The sequence below is a fragment of the Aquarana catesbeiana genome, linkage group LG03 (genome assembly GCF_042186555.1).
Source record: "Aquarana catesbeiana isolate 2022-GZ linkage group LG03, ASM4218655v1, whole genome shotgun sequence".
Taxonomy (NCBI): domain Eukaryota; kingdom Metazoa; phylum Chordata; class Amphibia; order Anura; family Ranidae; genus Aquarana; species Aquarana catesbeiana.
Window position 1 is genome coordinate 701952101 of NC_133326.1, and position 21143 is coordinate 701973243.

The 21143-nt window shown below is 43.9% G+C and overlaps 1 protein-coding gene across 1 annotated transcript in view; it reads right to left on the minus strand.

Moving 5' to 3' along the window:
- LOC141133603 (uncharacterized) overlaps positions 1-21143 on the minus strand; it is a 68319-nt gene that overhangs the window by 9930 nt on the left and 37246 nt on the right. The window contains exons 5-8 of the mRNA XM_073623072.1: positions 19401-19568; positions 13316-13569; positions 2611-2721; positions 2453-2510 (exon numbers count right to left, since the gene is read on the minus strand). Coding sequence (XP_073479173.1) covers positions 2453-2510; positions 2611-2721; positions 13316-13569; positions 19401-19568 — 591 coding nt within the window. The remainder of the gene's footprint in view (positions 1-2452; positions 2511-2610; positions 2722-13315; positions 13570-19400; positions 19569-21143) is intronic.

Genomic DNA, 21143 nt, shown 5'->3' on the forward strand with positions numbered 1-21143 from the left:
AGGAAAATACAATCCCCACAGTAAACAAACGCACCCTCCCCAATACAGAACACCCCCCTAAATACCTCTATAGTGGCTCTAAGCCAGCTACTAATGCAGCGTACACATAGGCGGACTTTCCGACTGACTTTCGACGGTCTTCTGACAGACTTCCGATGGACTTTTGAATGAACGGACTTGCCTACACACGATCACACCAAAGTCCGACGGATTCGTACATGATGACGTACGACCAGACTAAAATAAGGAAGTTCATAGCCAGTAGCCAATAGCTGCCCTAGCGTGGGTTTTCGTCCGTCGGACTAGCATACAGAGGAGCAGGTTTTTCGACCGGGCTCGAGTCCATCGGATAGATTTGAAGCATGTTTCAAATCTAAAGTCCGTCAGATTTTTGACTCAAAAAGTCCGCTGAAGGTCGGATGAAGCCCACACACGATCGGATTGTCCGCCCGACTCGGTCCGTCTGACCAGTCCGGTCCAAAAGTCTGCTCGTGTGTACGCGGCATAACGGACCCCTACAGCTCGTTCCTAAAACAGGGCAGTAATCAACTTTGTAAAAACAAAGAACATCTAGCACACTACCCTGTAATGGAAAAGATACACTGCATATGATAACCCCACACTCTGTTAAACCCACAGGGATATCCTGAAATATAACATCTGATCGGCACAGATAAGAAGCATCACATATAAGGAAACCACTGCTGGAGAATCGTATGCATTGGGAATATACCAACTGGTCGTTTTCTTCAACTACTTGTGGAAACCTGTCTATGGTGACCAGCGGGATCTGTAAGTAATCAAAGCCTATGGAGGCATTGAGAAGTTTTGCCTATATCTCCGATAGAGAGGAATTACCTGCACGCTGCGGGAATTCCCTCATGTTGTTACCCTCTATTACAGGGATATGCAATTAGCAGACCTCCAGCTGTTGCCAAACTACAAGTCCCATGAGGCATAGCAAGACTCATAGAGATGCAGAAGGGTAAAGAAAATCTACCTTTAGACCCCTTTCACACTGCCACCATTTTTCAGGCGCTACAGCCCTAAAAATAGTATAGCAAACTCCAGAAATCCAAGTAGAGAGAGAGTATCACCGTTCCAGGTGGGTCAGATCAAAGTAAAAGGCATCTCCTTCAGTCTAGAAGTCCAGGTGCTGGCAATGCTGTAGCAGTTAGACATCAAAGAAATCCTGGACAGCTGTACTCCAAAAATATTTGCCTTTATTCAATGAAGTGTCATCCAAAAAACAGGTCACAGCAGAGTGGAACAAAGTTTACGCGTTTTGCACTACACAGAGTGCTTAGTCATAGCTAAGCTATAACTAAGCACTCTGTGTAGTGCGAAACGCATTAGATTTGTTTCACTCTGCTGTGACCTGTATTTTGGATGACACTTTATTGAATAAAGGCAAATATTTTTGGAGTGCGGCTGTCCAGGATTTCTTTGATGTCTAAAAAATAGTATAGCGCCTGAAAAGCCCCGAGGGCTTTCACACTGGAGCAGTGCGCTGGCAGGGCGTCACAAAAAGTCCTGCCAGCAGCTTCTTTGAAACTTCTTTCCACCGCTGCTCCCCATTGAAATCAATGCCGGCGGCAAAATGCAGCACCGGGCGGATTTAACCCCTTTTCGGCCGCTAGCAGGGGGCCAAAACCGCCCCACTAGCGGCCGAATAGCTCCGCTAAAACAACGGTAAAACGGCGCTAGAAATAGCGCCGCTTTACCGCCGATGCCCTAGGCAGCGCAGTGTGAAGGCCATCTTGCAACTATTTTAAAATTGAGGCTTAATTTGCATACTTTTCAAACGCATGTTAAGTCACATTACTACATCAAGACACCTGTGCAAAGGGTATTCCCTAACTCAAAACTTAGGAAATATATGGCAATACATTGATTGAGATCAGGTTTGCCAAAGAGGTAACCCCTTCCTTCCTTCTTCTAAAGTACATCAACACATTTGACTAGAAGCCAAACACCACTAAAGCAGCTGAAAATCCCCACTCTGCATAACAAATTCTACAAAGCAACAACCACAACCACTCACATTTATGTTAAAACATTTCCCAAGACACTTGTCCAGCTTGACAGTAAAGAAGTCAAGACACCTCCCCAAACTGTGGTCCCGGACTAAAAATGATCTTTAATCTAAATTATCTTAAAATTTGGGGCACACTGTATATATCAATATATACACCTGAGAATTTTGTTGAATTTGGTAGACACCCACTGGGGGCTTTCAGCTGCCTTGAGTGATGTTGGGCTTCTGGTGTGTTTCTCTACCTTTATGGAGAAATGGGCTACCTGCTATTCCTTGTTATATACATGTCGCATCGTTGAAGGCTAGGATTGAGCAAATGTCCTCATAATTCAGTGAACCTGAATTCGGAAACAATCACAATAATGTCTATAGACATTATTATTATTAGTAGACAAGTTGTGTTTGGTGTATTACCTTTTTCCCGTTGGTAAAGTTTAATGGCCCCCAGGTAAAATGAGCTGTCTTTCTTGTTCTACAAAAAAAGAATAGTACAAAAATATATATTTTCCCCTCTATGTCTCATATACCCATTACAGACCACCCCCGGCTCCCCTAGCCTGTACCCTCCATACCTCTCTGAATATCAAGCTAAGACGTCCTTCTGGGAAGGTCAACGTCAGCTTTGTCTCGTTGGCATCACAACTTCCAGAGGCCTCTGTTATTGGAGGTGGTGGGATGGTGACCTGAGGGACACAAAGCACACAAGAATCAGTATAAATAGACCAGAATGGGAGCTTAAAAATGCTTTTCTGTTTATCATTTGTTGTGTAGGCATTTATTTTAAACCTATTAGCAAAAGTGATTCACAGAGCTAACTGATTTCAGTAATACAATGCCTAAGCATCCAACCAACAACAGTATGATATCTAGATTCTAAAAGGTAGCATGGAAAAAACACATATAGGGAGAGGTAATAGTGCCGCACACCCCGGATAATGTATTATGGGAAAATTCCCCCAGAGGGGTTTTTTAGGAGCGAAGTAAAATACGTACGTCGGGTCTATAAACGGGGCAATAGCCAATAGCTTGCTTTTGTGCGTCAGATTTGTCTACACGCGACCGGAATTTAAAGGATCGGATTTTGTTGTCGGAAAATTTTAGAGCCTGCTCTCAAACTTTGTGTGTCGGAAATTCCGATGGAAAAAGCCAGATGGAGCCCACACACGATCACACAACACAATCCGATCGCACTTTCTCCGTCGGAAAATCCGACCGTATGTACAGGTCATAACTGCGGCAGGTTGGCTCCCCTGCGCGAAACCACGTTACTGTACGTGGTCTTGCGGGGTCCGGACAGCAGGCGCATGCGTGCGCATGCTGCACAGTGGGGGGTGCCGATGCTCGTGGACGATGGTCGCGATGACCGCCGGCCATGAGCGATCGTGACCAGGAGACACAGAACAGGGACGCGTGTGTGTAAACACACACTTCCCTCTTCTGACAGGAGTGACAGATCGTGTGTTCCTATTAACTAGGAACCACGATCTGTCACTTCCTCCAGTCAGTCCCTTCCCCCTTCAGTTAGAATCACCTCCCAGGGAACAGTTAACCCCTTCACTGCCCCCTAGTATTAACCCCTTCGCTGCCAGAGACATTTTTACAGTAATCAATGCACTGATCGCTGTATTAATGCCAATGGTTCCAAAAATGTGTCAAAATTGACCGATGTGTCTGCCATAATGTCGCAGCCACGATAAAAATTGCAGGTCGCCACCATTACTAGTAAAAATAATAATAATAATAAAAATACTATAAATCTATCCCTTATTTTGTAGACGCTATAACTTTTGCGCAAACCAATCAATATATGCTTATTGCATTTTTTTTGTACCAAAAATATGTAGAAGAATACATATTGGCCTAAACTGAGGAGAAATATAGTTTTTTTATATATATTTTTGGGGGATATTTATTATAGCAAAAAGTAAAAAATAATAATTTTTTTTCAAAATTGTCGCTCTTTTTTTGTTTATATTGCAAAAAATGAAAACCGCAGAGGCGATCAAATACCACCAAAAGAAAGCTCTATTTGTGGGAAAAAAGTGCTCTGGTCAGGAAGGAGGTAAATTCTTCCGGGGCTGAGGTGGTTAAAAGTTATTGACATACAATGTTTCCATAATAGTTAAAATATGAGCTCTAAAGGGGGCATGCCCAAAAGTTCAAAAGACGCAAACACAGAATTGTACATAACATTACATGACAAAAATGTCTAATGTTTGACAAAGCCTGACGCGTTTCAACCTATTTCTTTGGGGTCTTCTTCAGAGGATAGGTTTGCTGCAAAGAAACTGCATTTAGCACATCAGATTGAAAAATGCTTAAATGACTATATGTACACAAAATGGCCATCTCACATAGTACCAATATATGCGGTGGGGACCCCCAACCAAGATTTCCTTAAGAGCTGTCAGATAATCCTAAATGATTCAAGGTCGGATAAAACTCCAGGAGGAGACAACGCCTCGCTGAGTGCGGCTTACAAGGAGTCATGCGTTTGTATTCCCCCCCCAGGGCACACCAGGCCGGGTGGGTGTCGACACCTGCGGCAAAGTTCCAGAGCGTAAATTCGTAAAATATATAACATGTGGTTTTTACAAAAAATAGGGGTGAGTGGCGCTACCTTTTTGGGGTATCTAGTGTGAAAAATAGTGCTAAACGTGTGAATAAGAGCAGAACCGCTCTAAAGATGATCCATACTCAAATGAAATAATTTAAAAATGCTAAATAAACTAATGAATAAATGTGTCCCCACCTATTTGTGAAAAAGGGGGAATCTGATCTCCAGAACTCCCCTTTAAGAATATATATAGCAAGCCAGTTAGTTGATCATACGTGAACTAATATAAAACATGTATTTAATACCCTCCATCCATCCAAGGACCTATTAGGTAATCAATGAGAGGAGTATTAAATGATAAATCAGCACACCAAATATTAAAAATAATTTGTGATACCATAAAGCATAAAAAGTCCTTATAAGCTTAAGAGTCCAATCCCACATGTGAGGGAAAAAATGTGTAAGTTATAAGTAAATATTTCAGTGGAAAAAACTTTAACATATATATATAGTGTGTATCCCTATGGAGGGAATAATTAATTAGAAGATTCTATATGTCCAAATGACAAGAGAATATGTAATATAGGGAGAGAATATCGAATTAGACTATAACAAAAGAGGGTTTGGACACCTCATCATTGAGCCCTACCTTGGTTACATACCATATATATACATTAGGCCAGAGAGTTCCCATAATCACGTGTCCCCATTATTTATATGTGTCATAATTATATACATACGGGATTATTTTATATGTGTAAACCCCTTCATACCCAGATAAAGGGGAAATAAAGGGAGAGGGCCTATGTACATATATGTATATAGTATATCCCTATGGTGGGGGCAATTAATTAAAAGATTCTATATGTCCAAATTGCAAAAGGATATATAATCTAAGGAGAAAACGTTGAATTAGACTATAACAAAGGAGGGTTTGGACATCTACACAGAGGGGGGAGGCATAAGCCCTTAAAATTCCACCTCACCTGGTAGTGTGTGCGTGTTGGAATAGGAAAGTTTCTTATTGTTATAAATGTTTATAACTTGCCGGGTGAATGCCGGCAGATAGCCCTCACCCCCAATCCTCTGTATAGTATCCCATTGGCCAATTGTAAAGCCTGTCATAAAAGTAGGTAAGTAGGTAAGTAGATACCCCCATAACTGATTAGGGATTAGCTATAAAACAGTTTAAATCTATGTCTAAGTTTAACCCTTTAGGGGCCAAGGATTGTAGACGATAGATCCACCCAGTCTCATTTTGGGAGATAAGTGTTAGTTTATTACTCCCCCTCCAGTGGTCTTCAACATGATCTATGCCATAGAATACAAGCCCCGTGGGGTCTCTCTGATGTACCTCATCGAAGTGCCTAGATAGATGGTGCTTAGGGAACCCTTTCCTAATGTTATTGATATGTTCCCTTATTCTGACAGCTAAAGGCCGCGTGGTTCTCCCCACGTATTGCAGATGACAAGGGCACTCTATGACATATGTCACATGTGTACTCTGGCATGTAATTAACTTTTTTATTTTGTATTCGTGTCACATGCCTTGTTTCCTTTCCTATGTGGATTGCCTTGCTACGGACGGGCTTGTGGCTGAAGCGGGAGGACCCAGGAACAACCTCATTGGAGTCTAGGATACCATATCAGAGTGTAATACTACATGCCTATTACCCCTGCAGGGGTATAGGGAGCTGGTGAGTGGGGACCCGTGAGGGGGAGCACCGCAAGTCACTGGATGATAGCTGAACATCTGCACAAAAGTCACAAATTATAAAGAATACTGTTGGAACACTGCTGGAATACACTATAGATACACTTCTCTGCTGGAACATTTATTAATGTTACGTTGGGACTGTTAAAGTTTTTTCCACTGAAATATTTACTTATAACTTACACATTTTTTCCCTCACATGTGGGATTGGACTCTTAAGCTTATAAGGACTTTTTATGCTTTATGGTATCACAAATTATTTTTAATATTTGGTGTGCTGATTTATCATTTAATACTCCTCTCATTGATTACCTAATAGGTCCTTGGATGGATGGAGGGTATTAAATACATGTTTTATATTAGTTCACGTATGATCAACTAACTGGCTTGCTATATATATTCTTAAAGGGGAGTTCTGGAGATCAGATTCCCCCTTTTTCACAAATAGGTGGGGACACATTTATTCATTAGTTTATTTAGCATTTTTAAATTATTTCATTTGAGTATGGATCATCTTTAGAGCGGTTCTGCTCTTATTCACACGTTTAGCACTATTTTTCACACTAGATACCCCAAAAAGGTAGCGCCACTCACCCCTATTTTTTGTAAAAACTCTTCAGCAATAGCCACCCTCTAGTAGGGTTGTGTAAGGGGAGGCTGCACACCTAAGTCTGTGAGCGCGGAGATTCCCATACTTTATATAACATGTGGTGCCTATATAGAATTTTTGAATTTTAAACTTGATTAATTTATGCCCCCTTTAGAGCTCATATTTGAACTATTATGGAAACATTGTATGTCAATAACGTTTAATAAAGACCGTATTTTTCCAAATGTATCTACTATTCATTCACTTCGCTGCTAAAAAAACCCTCTGGGGGAATTTTCCCATAATAGATTCTAAAAGGTTTCTAAATTTCGTATGACCCTTCCATTCCCTATTGCACAGTGTATATGAACTGGTGAGAGGTTGAGCTTGGTAATTGTTACTGTACACTAGCAGCTAAAGCGATGCACAGAGCTAACTGATTCGTAGTAACTCAACCCTTAAAGGATAAGTTCACATTTCAAGAAAAAAATAATAAATGCACATGTTTTTTGCAGGAAAAAAAATGTGTATATATTATTTTTTCCTGCCGGAGCCTGGAAAGCATTGCACCCCTGGTCAGTGCATCAGAAATGCAATGTCGGGCTTCTGCAGACAAGCCCTATGCACTCACCGGCCACTTTATTAGGTACATCCGTTCAATTGCTTGGTAACACAAATTTCTAATCAGCCAATCGCAGCAACTCAATGCATTTAGGCATCTAGACGTGGTGAAGACGACTTGCTGAAGTTCAAACCGAGCAAAAGAATGGGGAAGAAAGGGGATTTAAGTGACTTTGAACATGGCATGGTTGGTTGGTGCCAGACGGGCTGGTCTGCTGGGATTTTCACACACAACCATCTCTCGAGTTTACAGAGAATGGTGGGAAAAGAGAGAAAATATCCAGTGAGCCGCAGTTATGTGGACAAAAAATACCTTGTTTATGTCAGGGGTGAGAGGAGAATGGGCAGACTGGTTCCAGGTGACAGTAACTCAAATAACCACTTGTTACGCCCAAAGTATGCAGACTACCGTCTCTGAATGCACAACACATTGAACTTTGAAGCAGATGGGCTACAGCAACAGAAGACCACACCGGGTGCCACTCCTGTCAGCTAAGAACATGAAACTAATGCCGCATACACACGGGCGGACTTTCTGACCGGACTGGTCCGACAGACCGAATCCGGCGGACAATCCGACCGTGTGTGCCCGTTCGTCTGTATGCTGGTCCGACGAACCAGATACGATGCAAGGGCAGGGTACTACATCTCGCGCTCGCTGCAATAGGAAAAACACATTTTCCTATTGCTGTGAGCGCGGGACATACCAGGCCCTTGGGTCTGGTATGGATTTTAAGGGGAACCCCCTACTCCGAAAAAACAGCGTGGGGTCCCCCCCAAAATCCATACCAGACCCCGATCCGAGCACGCAGCCCGGCTGGTCAGGAAAGGGGGTGGGGATGAGCGAGCGCCCCCCCCTCCTGAACTGTACCAGGCTGCATGCCCTCAACATGGGGGGGTGCTTTGGGGGAGGGGGCGCCCTGCGACTCCCGCCACCCCAAAGCACCTTGTCCCCATGTTGATGAGGACAAGGGCCTCTTCCCAACAACCCTGGCCATTGGTTGTCAGGGTCTGTGGGCAGGGGGCTTATCAGAATCCGGGAGCCCCCTTTAATAAGGGGGTTCCCAGATCCCGGCCCCCCACCCTATGTGAATGAGTATGGGGTACATGGTACCCCTACCCATTCACCTAGGGAAAAAGTGTCAATAAAAAAAACACACTACACAGGTTTTTAAAGTAATTTAATAGACAGCTCTTGGGGTCTTCTTACGACTCTGGGGGTCTTCTTCTGACTTCGGGGGTCCCTCTGGCCTCTTCTCCCGGCGTCCAGTTGGTTCTTCTCCGCTCTCTCTGGCCTCTTCTCCCGGTGTTCGACCTGTTCTCCCGGTATCCGGTTCTTCTGCCTACTCCTCCGCTATCTTCAGCCGCTCTTTTGCTAGAGGTGGTCCGGACTTCTGCATCGCCTTCTTCCCTCTTCTCTTCTTCCGATGTTGACACGACGCTCTCTCTGGCTGTAATGCTGTCTGAGCGCTCCGCTATGACTTATATAGGCGATGACCCCGCCCCCTTATGCCATCACAGTCCCTGGGCATGCTGGGACTGTGACGGCATAAGGGGGCGGGGTGAGCATCCAAAGTGTATTCGTGAACAAGCAGAAGTCAGCAGCAGAAATATAATATGTTGAACACCAGGAAACAGTACCTATACTAGGGCGAAGACAGGAACGGGAAGTGATGATTTATAGAGTCACTAGATCAGTTGACTGCCTACATCTGGTCACAGGGTGGAGTCAGCATTCAAACTCAAAGAGCAGAACATAACAAGGATTCTACGTTAAAGGAAGTTCTCTGGTGGCTCAGGCAATAGGAAACCATCCAAAGAACCCCAGGATTGAATTCCAGGCATGGCGTGAGGGTACCCCACACACACACAAAGATGCCCCCTGACCTATTTGGGTTTGGATGGGTGCCTATCATGGAAGGACTTGACCAGCCGTGGGGCATGAACATCACTAGCAGACACCCAAGTCCTTTCTGCAATGGAATAGTCCTTCCAGTCCACTAGATACTGCAATTGTCTACCCCTATGTCGGGAATCCAGAATTTTACTAAATTCGTATTCCTGATGGTCATCCACCGAGACCGGAGAGGGACGTCTAGAGAGAACCTATTCTTGAAAAAGGTTTTAAGCAAGGATACATGAAATGTATTGGGAATTTGAAGGTGAGGGTGCAAGCAAAGTTTATAAGCCACTGGACAGACTGGATAAAAAAAGGTCCTATAAATCTAGGACCTACTTTGGAAGAGGGTTGTCCAAGAGCTTAATGTTCTTGGTGGACAACCATACCAGCTGATTAAGACGAAAGACGAGTGCAGGTTTTCTGCAACAGTCCGCAAACCCCTTGTATCTGCGTACAGACTGCAGCAGAACCTTTCTTATGTTCCTCCAGTGCTTCTTTAATCTTGACACCATGTTGGTTGCCACATGTACCTCTACTAGAGAGGACTGGAAGGGAAGAACCCTGGGTTGATACCCAAAGGCAGCTTGGAAAGAGGAACATCTAAGAGAAGAGTGCCATTGCGAATTGTGTGCTAATTCAGCTAGAGGTAACATCTTGCTCCAGTTGTCATGTTCAGCATTAATATAAGCTTGTGGGTAGATCTCCAAACCTTGATTGACCCTTTCTGTCTGGCCATTAGATTGGGGGTGGTATCCTGAGGACAGGGAATTCTTGATTCCCAGATGTTTGAAAGTGGCAATCCAGAACGAGGATATGAATTGAGGGACTCTGTCGCTAACAATATCGACAGTAATGCCATGCAAACAGATCACATTCTTAATAAAGGATAGAGCCAAGCTGGTGGCAGAAGGTAATGCAAGCATAGGAATGAAGTGGGTTAATATAGAAAATCGGTCTACTACCACCCAAATGACGGTATTCCCACTGGAGGTGGGCAAGTTCACAACAAAATCCATGCTGATATGTGTCCAGGGAGCATGAGGAACAGGCAATTGTTGTAGTAAACCTTGTGGAACAGAACAATACATTTTGATGGCCACACAAACCGAACAAGCTCTAACAAAGGCTATAACATCCCTTTTTAGAGTAGGTCACCAAACCAGGGACTTCAAATCTAGGAAGGTTTGATTGATAACAGGGTGCCCGGATACCTTCTGCCCATGGGCCTATTGTAAAACTTCTTTCTGTAGTTCTAGGGGAACAAACAAGGTATTGAGCAGAACCGAGAGATTACATGGTGCCTGAGATTGTGCAGCCAACAAGTTCCTTTGTAGAGTAGTATCCAGCAATAATTTGTTCAGGAGGAACAATATGATCTGGAGGTATTTGCAGATTCTAAAAGGGAATTGCTGAGACTGGGCATCGGCCTCGGTGTTCTTGGTGCCAGGAATGTACGTTACTACAAAGTTGAACCAGGAGAAAAAAGTGCCCAGCTGGCTTGTCTTTGAGCTTTCTCCAGGTTGGTCAGGTTCTTATGGTCAGTTTGAACCACAACTGGAATTTCCGTACCTTCTGATAAGTGTCTCCATCCGGAGACTGCTAGCTTTATAGCCAAAAACTCTCTGTTTCCTATGTCTTAGTTTTGTTCTGCGACAGAGAATTTCTTAGAGAAGGCGACTGGATGAAGTTTGTTGAGATAACACTGCTCCAGCGCCTACTTTGGAGACATCAACCTCCAAGAAAAATTGAGCAGATGGCTGAGGATGGTGGAGTACAGGAGCAGAGCAGAAGGCAGACTTTAGATGATTGAATGCCTCCAAGGCTTCAGGAGGCCACAAAGAGCAGTTGGTCCCTTTCTTAATGAGAGTGGTGATGGGGACAAATTATTGATACATTTCCGATAATAATTACAGAACCCAATTAAACGTGGAATTTTTTTTAAAGTGGTAGGTCTGGGCCATAGTAAGATGGCATCGAGCTTCTTGGAATCCATCTGGAATCCTTTGGACAAAATTATGTAACACAGAAAGGGAATTTCAGGTAGTTCAAAGGAGCACTTGGAAAGTTTGGCATATAACCTATTAACCTTAAATGTTGGAGAACAGTGCGTACATGGCAATGATGATTCTGTATATCCTAAAGCCGCGTACACACGAGCGGAATGTCCGACAGAAAAAGTCAGACGGAAGCGTTTCATTGTCTATTCCGATCGTGTGTAGGCCTCATCAGGCTTTTTTTTTCAAAAATTCTGATGCACCTAGAAATGGAACCTGTTCTAAATATTTCCAACGAACCCAATTCCTATCAGGAAAACCGATCGTCTGTATGCTGTTCCAACGGACCCAAAACGACGCATGCTCTGAAGCAAGTATGAGACGGAAGCTATTGGCTACTGGCTATTAAACTTCCTTTTTCTAGTACCGTCATAAGTGTTGTACGTCACCGCGTTCTGGATGGTCGGACTTTGGCCAGACTTTGGGTTGACCATGTGTAGGCAAGACTGCTTGAATGGAATTCTGTCTGCGTTCCGTCGGAGAAACCTTTGAAGTTTATTACGATGGCAAAACCGGTCGTGTGTACGCGGCATTAGAGTGAATGAGTATATCGTCCAAGTATACGACAACAAAATTGTCGAGAAGGTCTCTGAAAATGTCATTTACAAGGATTCTACCTTAAAGGAAGTTCCCTGGTGGCTCAGGCAATAGGAACCCATCCAAAGAATCCCAGGATCAAATTCTAGACACGGCATGACACTTCCATTAGTTCTTACATGGTATCTATGAGCTGATAAGAACAGATGAAAATCTACTACAACCTAGCAGCAAAAGCAGTTCACAGAGCTACATTAGTTGCAGATTTTTGACACCTAAGATGGACATATGCAATCAACAGTGTGTTGTCCATTTTTCCAAATTTAATAAAGATCCTTCTCTAAAGCATTGCACACATGAGTCGAATATCAGGCAATGATCAGCCGGTTCAATAGAAACTGGCTGACATTTGACCAGCTTCTGGAGAAGGGGCATGACCGAAAAAGGTCTGCCAATGAGCCGAATATCAGGCATCATCAGCCGGTTCAATAGAAACCGGCTGACATTTGACCAGCTTCTGGCGAAGAGGCATGACCGAAAAAGGTCTGCCGATGGCTGAGAGCGCTGACCGTTGTGTTCTTGGGGAGGTTGAATGAAGGAAACAAAAACGAATACTGTGTACCAGGCTTTAGCTACCGCATAATAGCCACTAACTGATAAAGGATGGGAAATTGCTACTGTTTCAGCCAATTATAATTGCATGCTGTTGTAATATTTATGACCAATGCCTTTTGCTGGCAGCCCAGTTCTATGACCTCAGTACATGAAGAATTTGGTTTTGTAGGTGTGGGTTGTGATAGAGCAATTTAAACCAATCATAATTTATGTGACTAGAAAACTGACTTCTAGATATGGATATTTTTACATAATTACATTGGTATTGCTTGGTTCATTGTATCTATGCATATACCATACCTGTGGGATGCCTGTAGAAGCTGGAACTCACTGTAGTAAGCACCCCTACTCCAGGGATCTCCACTAGCTTCTGTGACATCACCGACTCACCTCATCCAATCAGAGAATTATTTGCAATCAGTGGGAGAATGGAAATAGGCATAGGTCCAGAAACTAGTGGAGATCCCTGGAGTAGTGGTGTCTACTACAGTCAGCTCCAGCTTCTACAAGGATCCCACAGGTATGGTATATTTATAGTTACATTGGTTCAAGATTGACCAATGTAACTATGTAAAAATATTCATACCTGGAATTCTTCTTTAACCTTCTTTACTGACATTGGTCATCGAGCCAACCTCTAGATGTGCTCTGGACCTCTTTCAAGTTGCTGAGATATAAGCACTAACTTACATTTACAATCTTGGACGTGTTCAGTGTTATCATGAAGATTGCCTTTATTCTTAGACAAACTGCAGTTCTGCAAATCACAAAGTAGTCTGTGGGCGATGGAAGCACTTGTGTGGTATCATTTGTTTGTGGCTTGGTGGTAAAAGCTTTTGTGTAGCATTTGGTAATTTTGTTAATACAACTGGTACACTTCAATGTTGTTTTGCTATGCATAATAGTTGGTCTTGGTGTCACAACATGATTGTCTCCAAGGTATTCTGCAATAAAAAGACAATATTGTCAGAGTCTCTATGATTTAAAAATATGACAGATGGTTTCTATGGTTTTCATTATAAGATATACATTCTAAAGCAGATAATATATCTTCTCAATGAGTTGGACAGAATAACCTTTTGATAAACCCACAACCACAGGTGTGCACATTTTTTAAACAAAAATTACCTGGAGTGTCTGAGGCTGGGTTCACACTATTGTGAATTGGATGTGAGTTTCCCCGCAGGAGATTGGGACTGGCTCTCAATCCATAACCAATCTATTAACCTTCTATGAGGAGGTGAGTTGCCATCTAGATAAAGGAAGGCCCGTAGACGTGGTGTATCTGGATTTTGCAAAAGCATTTGACACAGTTCCCCATAAACATTTACTGTACAAAATAAGGTCCGTTGGCATGGACCATAGGGTGAGTACATGGATTGAAAACTGGCTATAAGGGTGAGTTCAAAGGGTGGTGATAAACGGGTAGTTACTCGCAATGGTCAGAGGTGGTTAGTGGGGTCCCCCAGGGTTCTGTGCTGGGACCAATCCTATTTATTTTGTTCATAAACAACCTGGAGGATGGGGTAAACAGCTCAATCGCTGTATTTGCGGACGATACTCCCTGATTCTCCCGCTTCACAAGTTTCTGGTCCTTCCGCACCTAGAGTATGCTGTCCAGTTCTGGGCACCAGTCCTCAGAAAGGATGTACTGGAAATGGAGGGAGTACAAAGAAGGGCAACTAAGCTAATAAAGGCTCTGGAGGATATTAGTTATGAGGAAAGGTTGCAAGCACTGAACTTATTCTCTCTGGAGAAGAGACGCTTGAGAGGGGATATGATTTCAATTTATAAATACCACACTGGTGACCTGACAATAGGGATAAAACTTTTTCGCAGAAGGGAGTTTAACAAGACACATGGCCACTCATTAAAATGAGAAGAAAAGAGGTTTAACCATAAACTACGTAAGGATGTGGAATTCAGAAACAGGCGGTGGTCTCAGCGGGGAGCATCGATAGTTTCAAAAAACTATTAGATAAGCACCTGAACGACCGCAACATACAGGGATATACAATGTAATACTGACATATAATCACACACATAGGTTGGACTTTATGGACTTGTGTCTTTTTTCAACCTCACCTGCTATGTAACTATCTTTGGAGTGGCTGCAGAGTGAATTGCACAGGTGTCCTGTACGTCATCTGGTCTGAGTTCAGCCAAAATTTGGACCGAAATTGGACCTGAAACGGTGAACAGGGACCCCTGCTATGAGCCGCTCTGTACGGCAGTGGGAACCCCTAAAAGTTTGTTTGAGCTTCATGGTTAATCAAGGCAACTTTTCAAGTAAGTGGACAATGGAGACAATTATCCATAAACACTTTTTAAAACTGAAACAGTCTTACGTCTGAAAAACTTTAACAAAATCAACCAGTTTTATGATTAAGAAAAACACAACCTCCATTAAAACTCCTCTTAACTGTTTACAAGATCTTCAGAAATTACAAGTGTTACTATTGTGAACAGACAGAGTTTATGTATCCAGCTAAATAAGGTTCTGTATACCTTATTGACAGGGATCCCTATTGTTCCTTCTTGAGAAATCCTAAACCATTAACCAAAAGCCAAAATTCTAGATCAAGGGTGTCAACCACAGTTTCATTGAGGGCCACATCAGCATTACAGTTGCCCTCACAGGGCTGTTTGTATCTGTAATAAAGGGCGCCCACTGATTTCACCTGATGTTACATCGGCCGTGTGCATTCTAGCTTGGTTCCAGAACCCAGGCCACTTAAACGTATCTTCACCTCCTCGCTAGGGATGAGCTTCGAGTTCGAGTCGAACTCATGTTCTACTCGAACATTGGCTGTTCGCAAGTTCGCCGAACAGCGAACAATTTGGGGTGTTCGCGGCAAATTCGAATGCCGCGGAACACCCTTTAAAAGTCTATGGGAGAAATCAAAAGTGCTAATTTTAAAGGCTTATATGCAAGTTATTGTCATAAAAAGTGTTTGGGGACCCGGGTCCTGCCCCAGGGGACATGGATCAATGCAAAAAAAAGTTTTAAAAACGGACGTTTTTTCAGGAGCAGTGATTTTATTAATGCTTAAAGTCAAACAATAAAAGTGTAATATCCCTTTAAATTTCGTACCTGGGGGGTGTCTATAGTATGCCTGTAAAGGGGCGCATGTTTCCTGTGTTTAGAACAGTCTGACAGCAAAATGACATTTGGAAGGAAAAAACTCATTTAAAACTACCCGCGGCTATTGCATTGCCGACAATACACATAGAAGTTCATTGATAAAAACGGCATGGGAATTCCCCACAGGGCAACCCCGAACCAAAATAAAAAAAAAAAAATGATGTGGGGGTCCCCCTAAATTCCATACAAGGCCCTTCGGGTCTGGTATGGATATTAAGGGGAACCCCAGCCAAAATTTTAAAAAAAAATTGACGTGGGGTTCCCCCTAAATTCCATACCAGACCCTTCAGGTCTGGTATGGATTTTAAGGGGAACCCCGCGCCAAAAAAAAAAAAAAAAAACGGCGTGGGGTCCCCCTAAAAATCCATACCAGACCCTTATCCGAGCACGCAACCTGGCAGGCCGCAGGAAAAGAGGGGGGGACGAGAGTGCGGCCCCCCCCCCCCTCCTGAACCGTACCAGGCCACATGCCCTCAACATTGGGAGGGTGCTTTGGGGTAGCCCCCCAAAGCACCTTGTCCCCATGTTGATGAAGACAAGGGCCTCATCCCCACAACCGTGGCCGGTGGTTGTGGGGGTCTGCGGGCGGGGGGCTTATCGGAATCTGGAAGCCCCCTTTACCAAGGGGACCCCCAGATCCCGGCCCCCCCCCTGTGTGAAATGGTAAGGGGTTACTTACCCCTACCATTTCACTAAAAAACTGTCAAAAATGTTAAAAATGACAAGAGACAGTTTTTGACAATTCCTTTATTTAAATGCTTCTTCTTTCTTCCTTCATCTTCTTCTTCTTCTGGTTCTTCTGGCTCTTCTGGTTCTTCCTCCGGCGTTCTCGTCCAGCATCTCCTCCGCGGCGTCTTCTATCTTCTTCTCCTCGGGCCGCTCCGCACCCATGGCATGAGGGGGGAGGCTCCCGCTCTTCTCTTCATCTTCTTCTTCATCTTCATCTTCTTCTTCATCTTCTTCTTCTTCTTCTTCTTCTCTTCTTCATCTCTTCTTCCTTCTTCATTTCTTCTGCGGGCCGCTCCGCATCCATGCATGGAGGGAGGCTCCCGCTGTGTGACGGCGTCTCTTCGTCTGACGGTTCTTAAATAACGGGGGGCGGGGCCATCCGGTGACCCCGCCCCCCTCTGACGCACGGTGAATTGACGGGACTTCCCTGTGACGTCACGGGGAATGCCACAGGGAAGTCCCGTCATGTCCCGTGCGTCAGAGGGGGGCGGGGTCACCGGGTGGCCCCGCCCCCCGTTATTTAAGAACCGTCAGACGAAGAGACGCCGTCACACAGCGGGAGCCTCCCTCCATGCATGGATGCGGAGCGGCCCGCAGAAGAAATGAAGAAGGAAGAAGAGATGAAGAAGAGAAGAAGAAGAAGAAGAAGAAGATGAAGAAGAAGATGAAGATGAAGAAGAAGATGAAGAGAAGAGCGGGAGCCTCCCCCCATGCCATGGGTGCGGAGCGGCCCGAGGAGAAGAAGATAGAAGACGCCGCGGAGGAGATGCTGGACGAGAACGCCGGAGGAAGAACCAGAAGAGCCAGAAGAACCAGAAGAAGAAGAAGATGAAGGAAGAAAGAAGAAGCATTTAAATAAAGGAATTGTCAAAAACTGTCTCTTGTCATTTTTAACATTTTTGACAGTTTTTTAGTGAAATGGTAGGGGTAAGTAACCCCTTACCATTTCACACAGGGGGGGGGCCGGGATCTGGGGGTCCCCTTGGTAAAGGGGGCTTCCAGATTCCGATAAGCCCCCCGCCCGCAGACCCCCACAACCACCGGCCACGGTTGTGGGGATGAGGCCCTTGTCTTCATCAACATGGGGACAAGGTGCTTTGGGGGGCTACCCCAAAGCACCCTCCCAATGTTGAGGGCATGTGGCCTGGTACGGTTCAGGAGGGGGGGGGGGCCGCACTCTCGTCCCCCCCTCTTTTCCTGCGGCCTGCCAGGTTGCGTGCTCGGATAAGGGTCTGGTATGGATTTTTAGGGGGACCCCACGCCGTTTTTTTTTTTTTTTTTTGGCGCGGGGTTCCCCTTAAAATCCATACCAGACCTGAAGGGTCTGGTATGGAATTTAGGGGGAACCCCACGTCAATTTTTTTTTAAAATTTTGGCTGGGGTTCCCCTTAATATCCATACCAGACCCGAAGGGCCTTGTATGGAATTTAGGGGGACCCCCACATCATTTTTTTTTTTTTATTTTGGTTCGGGGTTGCCCTGTGGGGAATTCCCATGCCGTTTTTATCAATGAACTTCTATGTGTATTGTCGGCAATGCAATAGCCGCGGTAGTTTTAAATGAGTTTTTTCCTTCAAAATGTCATTTTGCTGTCAGACTGTTCTAAACACGGGAAACATGCGCCCCTTTACAGGCATACTATAGACACCCCCCAGGTATGAAATTTAAAGGGATATTACACTTTTATTGTTTGACTTTAAGCATTATTAAAATCACTGCTCCTGAAAAAACGGCCGTTTTTAAAACTTTTTTTTGCATTGATCCATGTCCCCTGGGGCAGGACCCAGGTCCCCAAACACTTTTATTGACAATAACTTGCATATTAGCCTTTAAAATTAGCACTTTTGATTATTCATGTTCGTGTCCCATAGACTTTAACGGTGTTCGCGTGTTCGAACGAATTTTTTTCCTGTTCGCATGTTCTGGTGCGAACCGAACAGGGGGGTGTTCGGCTCATCCCTACTCCTCGCTCATCCACGTCACCAGGGAACCTGATGGCTGCAGGACGGCTCTCTCTCTCCCTCAGACAGGCGAGGATTACAGCGATCCACACGAGGACTAATCATTTTATGCCTATTACCTCTTACTCTCTTGTAAGTGTTTTTAATCCGATTGTGCCAGTAATAAATCTTTTAACTACTGCACTTAGAGGCACTTTTCTCTTTCCTTTATGACCCTTCAGAGCTGCTTCTTCTCTACGAAGTGCTGCCTTCAGTGCCATCTCTCCACTGCTACTAAGGACCAGACATCCAGCCTCATCTCTCCCTCTTTTTTGGTTGTATCTGTAAGACGATACCAAATTATCTGCTCTTTATAAAATAATTGCCTCTACATTCGATGATTACTGGTTTTAGTAATAACTTAAGACTAATGCCGCGTACACATGACCAGTTTAGCCATCGTAATAAACTCCGATGGTTTCTCCGATGGAACGCCGATGGAATTCCATTCAAGTGGTCTTGCCTAGACATGGTCAACCCAAAGTCCGACCAAAGTCTGACTGACCAGAACGCAGTGACATACAACACTTACGACGGGACTAGAAAAAGGAAGTTCAATAGCCAGTAGCCAATAGCTTCCGTCTTGCACTTGCTTCGGAGCATGTGTCTTTTTTGGTCCGTCAGACCAGCATACAGACGATCGGTTTTCCCGATAGGAATTGGGTCCGTTGGAAATATTTAGAACATGTTCCATTTCTAGGTCTATCAGATTTTTCGAAAAAAAAAGTCTGATGAGGCCTACACACGATCGGTATATACGATGAAAAGCTTCCATCTGACTTTTTTTGTCGGACATTACACTCATGTGTACGCGGCTTTAAGCTGTGAAGGGCAGGTGCAGACCGCCGCAGGTAAAATACTGCTTATTGAGTGTCAGTTTAGTCATTCCAGAATTCTTTACCACTTCCGAAATTGTCCCATTCCAGATCGAAGGCCTTAACCTGGACTTCCATGAGCACAATTCTCACAGTGGGAATAATCTTCAAGTTCACCTTTTTACAGATAAAATAATACCCATGTTGGATTTCCAAGGCTCGAACAGCCTTATAAGCACTTAAGTAGATCACACCTGTAGAGAAAAAAAGAGGAACACAAATTATGTATTGTTGGGGGATGATATACATACTGTAGAAAACAAGGGTGGACATGGCTAGAGTTACTATACCTTCTTAGACCTATATGCAAGGAAGAACAGCTGAGGACCATCACACAAAGAAACAAGAACAAGTCTGGCTGTTGTGTAGCAAGGTAGTAACACTGCTTTTAAAATTCCATTCATTCCCAGTCCATGGTTGGTTTCTCTGGTACAACTGGGTACTATGGGCATGGGGTTCTCAGGATCCTAGCCTGGCCTAACCAGTACTGTGATGGACCGCATGGCACCCAGCCTGGGTGCCTCCATCAATATACAGCTTCCTCTATTCTGGAACCAGAAACTAGGTATTGTAGCTGAATATTGCACCCAAGAACTAGACAACACTAGCTTAGGTGCAAACTGGAACTGACTATTGTAAACTCACACAAAATCAGGTAAGCGCTTGATCGTATTATCCTAAACAATGCAAACTGTAAACAGTAATATCAGTACATCTAATGAACAGCTAACATAAAAACATAAACATCCCACAATGGTTTGGTAGCAAGGTGAAGTGGACACAATACTAGCAGACAGACAGAAACAATAAAACGCTCAACACCCTAAATGGGTACGAGGCATCTGTCATTCCAACAGGTGTGGGCCGACATACCTAAAAAATGTGGACAAACAAGAAGATGGGGAAATATACCCCAAAAGAAAGTAGGTATTAAGTGACCCCAGGCGGTATGCAAAATTTAAAAAAAAAAATTGTTATTAGACTTGTTTATTAGTATCAACACATGGAAAATTGTCAAAACCCCCAACCGACACCGCAATAGCAACGTTGTTATTTAAAATCACACTAATCACACAGGGCCCAGTCACATCATTTAAAGAGAGGTAAATGATCACCTTCAAGCGTTGAACATCCTTCACATCATTAAATGAATAGAGCATTTAATATTTTACCATGGCATGTGACATGTAGGGGCTTATTTGAAGAGCGGTATTAGCCCCTATCAATGGACGAACAATCAGCAAAATATCCCTCCATATGGTGAGTCCCGAGATGGCTATCTATGTTTCTCACTTGCTAATACTGAAATGCTCCCCTTGAGAGTATTAGAGATGTAAACATAGTCAGTATGACATCTATCCAAGGTCAGTCCCCAGAGCTTCCTTATTTGACCACTTTATGGAAGTTCATATTAGAGCAAGAAGCTATGTGCTATCATTAAACATTTCCGATGGATCATGAAACTCCATATAGGGTTAGCGGTAATGCAGGAGATTCATCCAGATCCTAGGCAGATGAAATACTGACTGGCCAGACAATGAATGTTCAATGAAAATCAGCAAGATGTGCCGCAAGTCACTAAAAGTGATTAATAACTGGTCTGAGTATAGAGTGGGAGACTCACGGTTAGTTGCTTAAAGACATTCCTGGAGTCTAATCCATCCCGGCAGCTTACGATCCAGGGCGCTTTCTTGGATGGCAGCAGCCGGCAGCTCTCCAGCTCAGACTGCTACCAACAACGGTCTCCTCTATCTCCGTATCCATTCAGA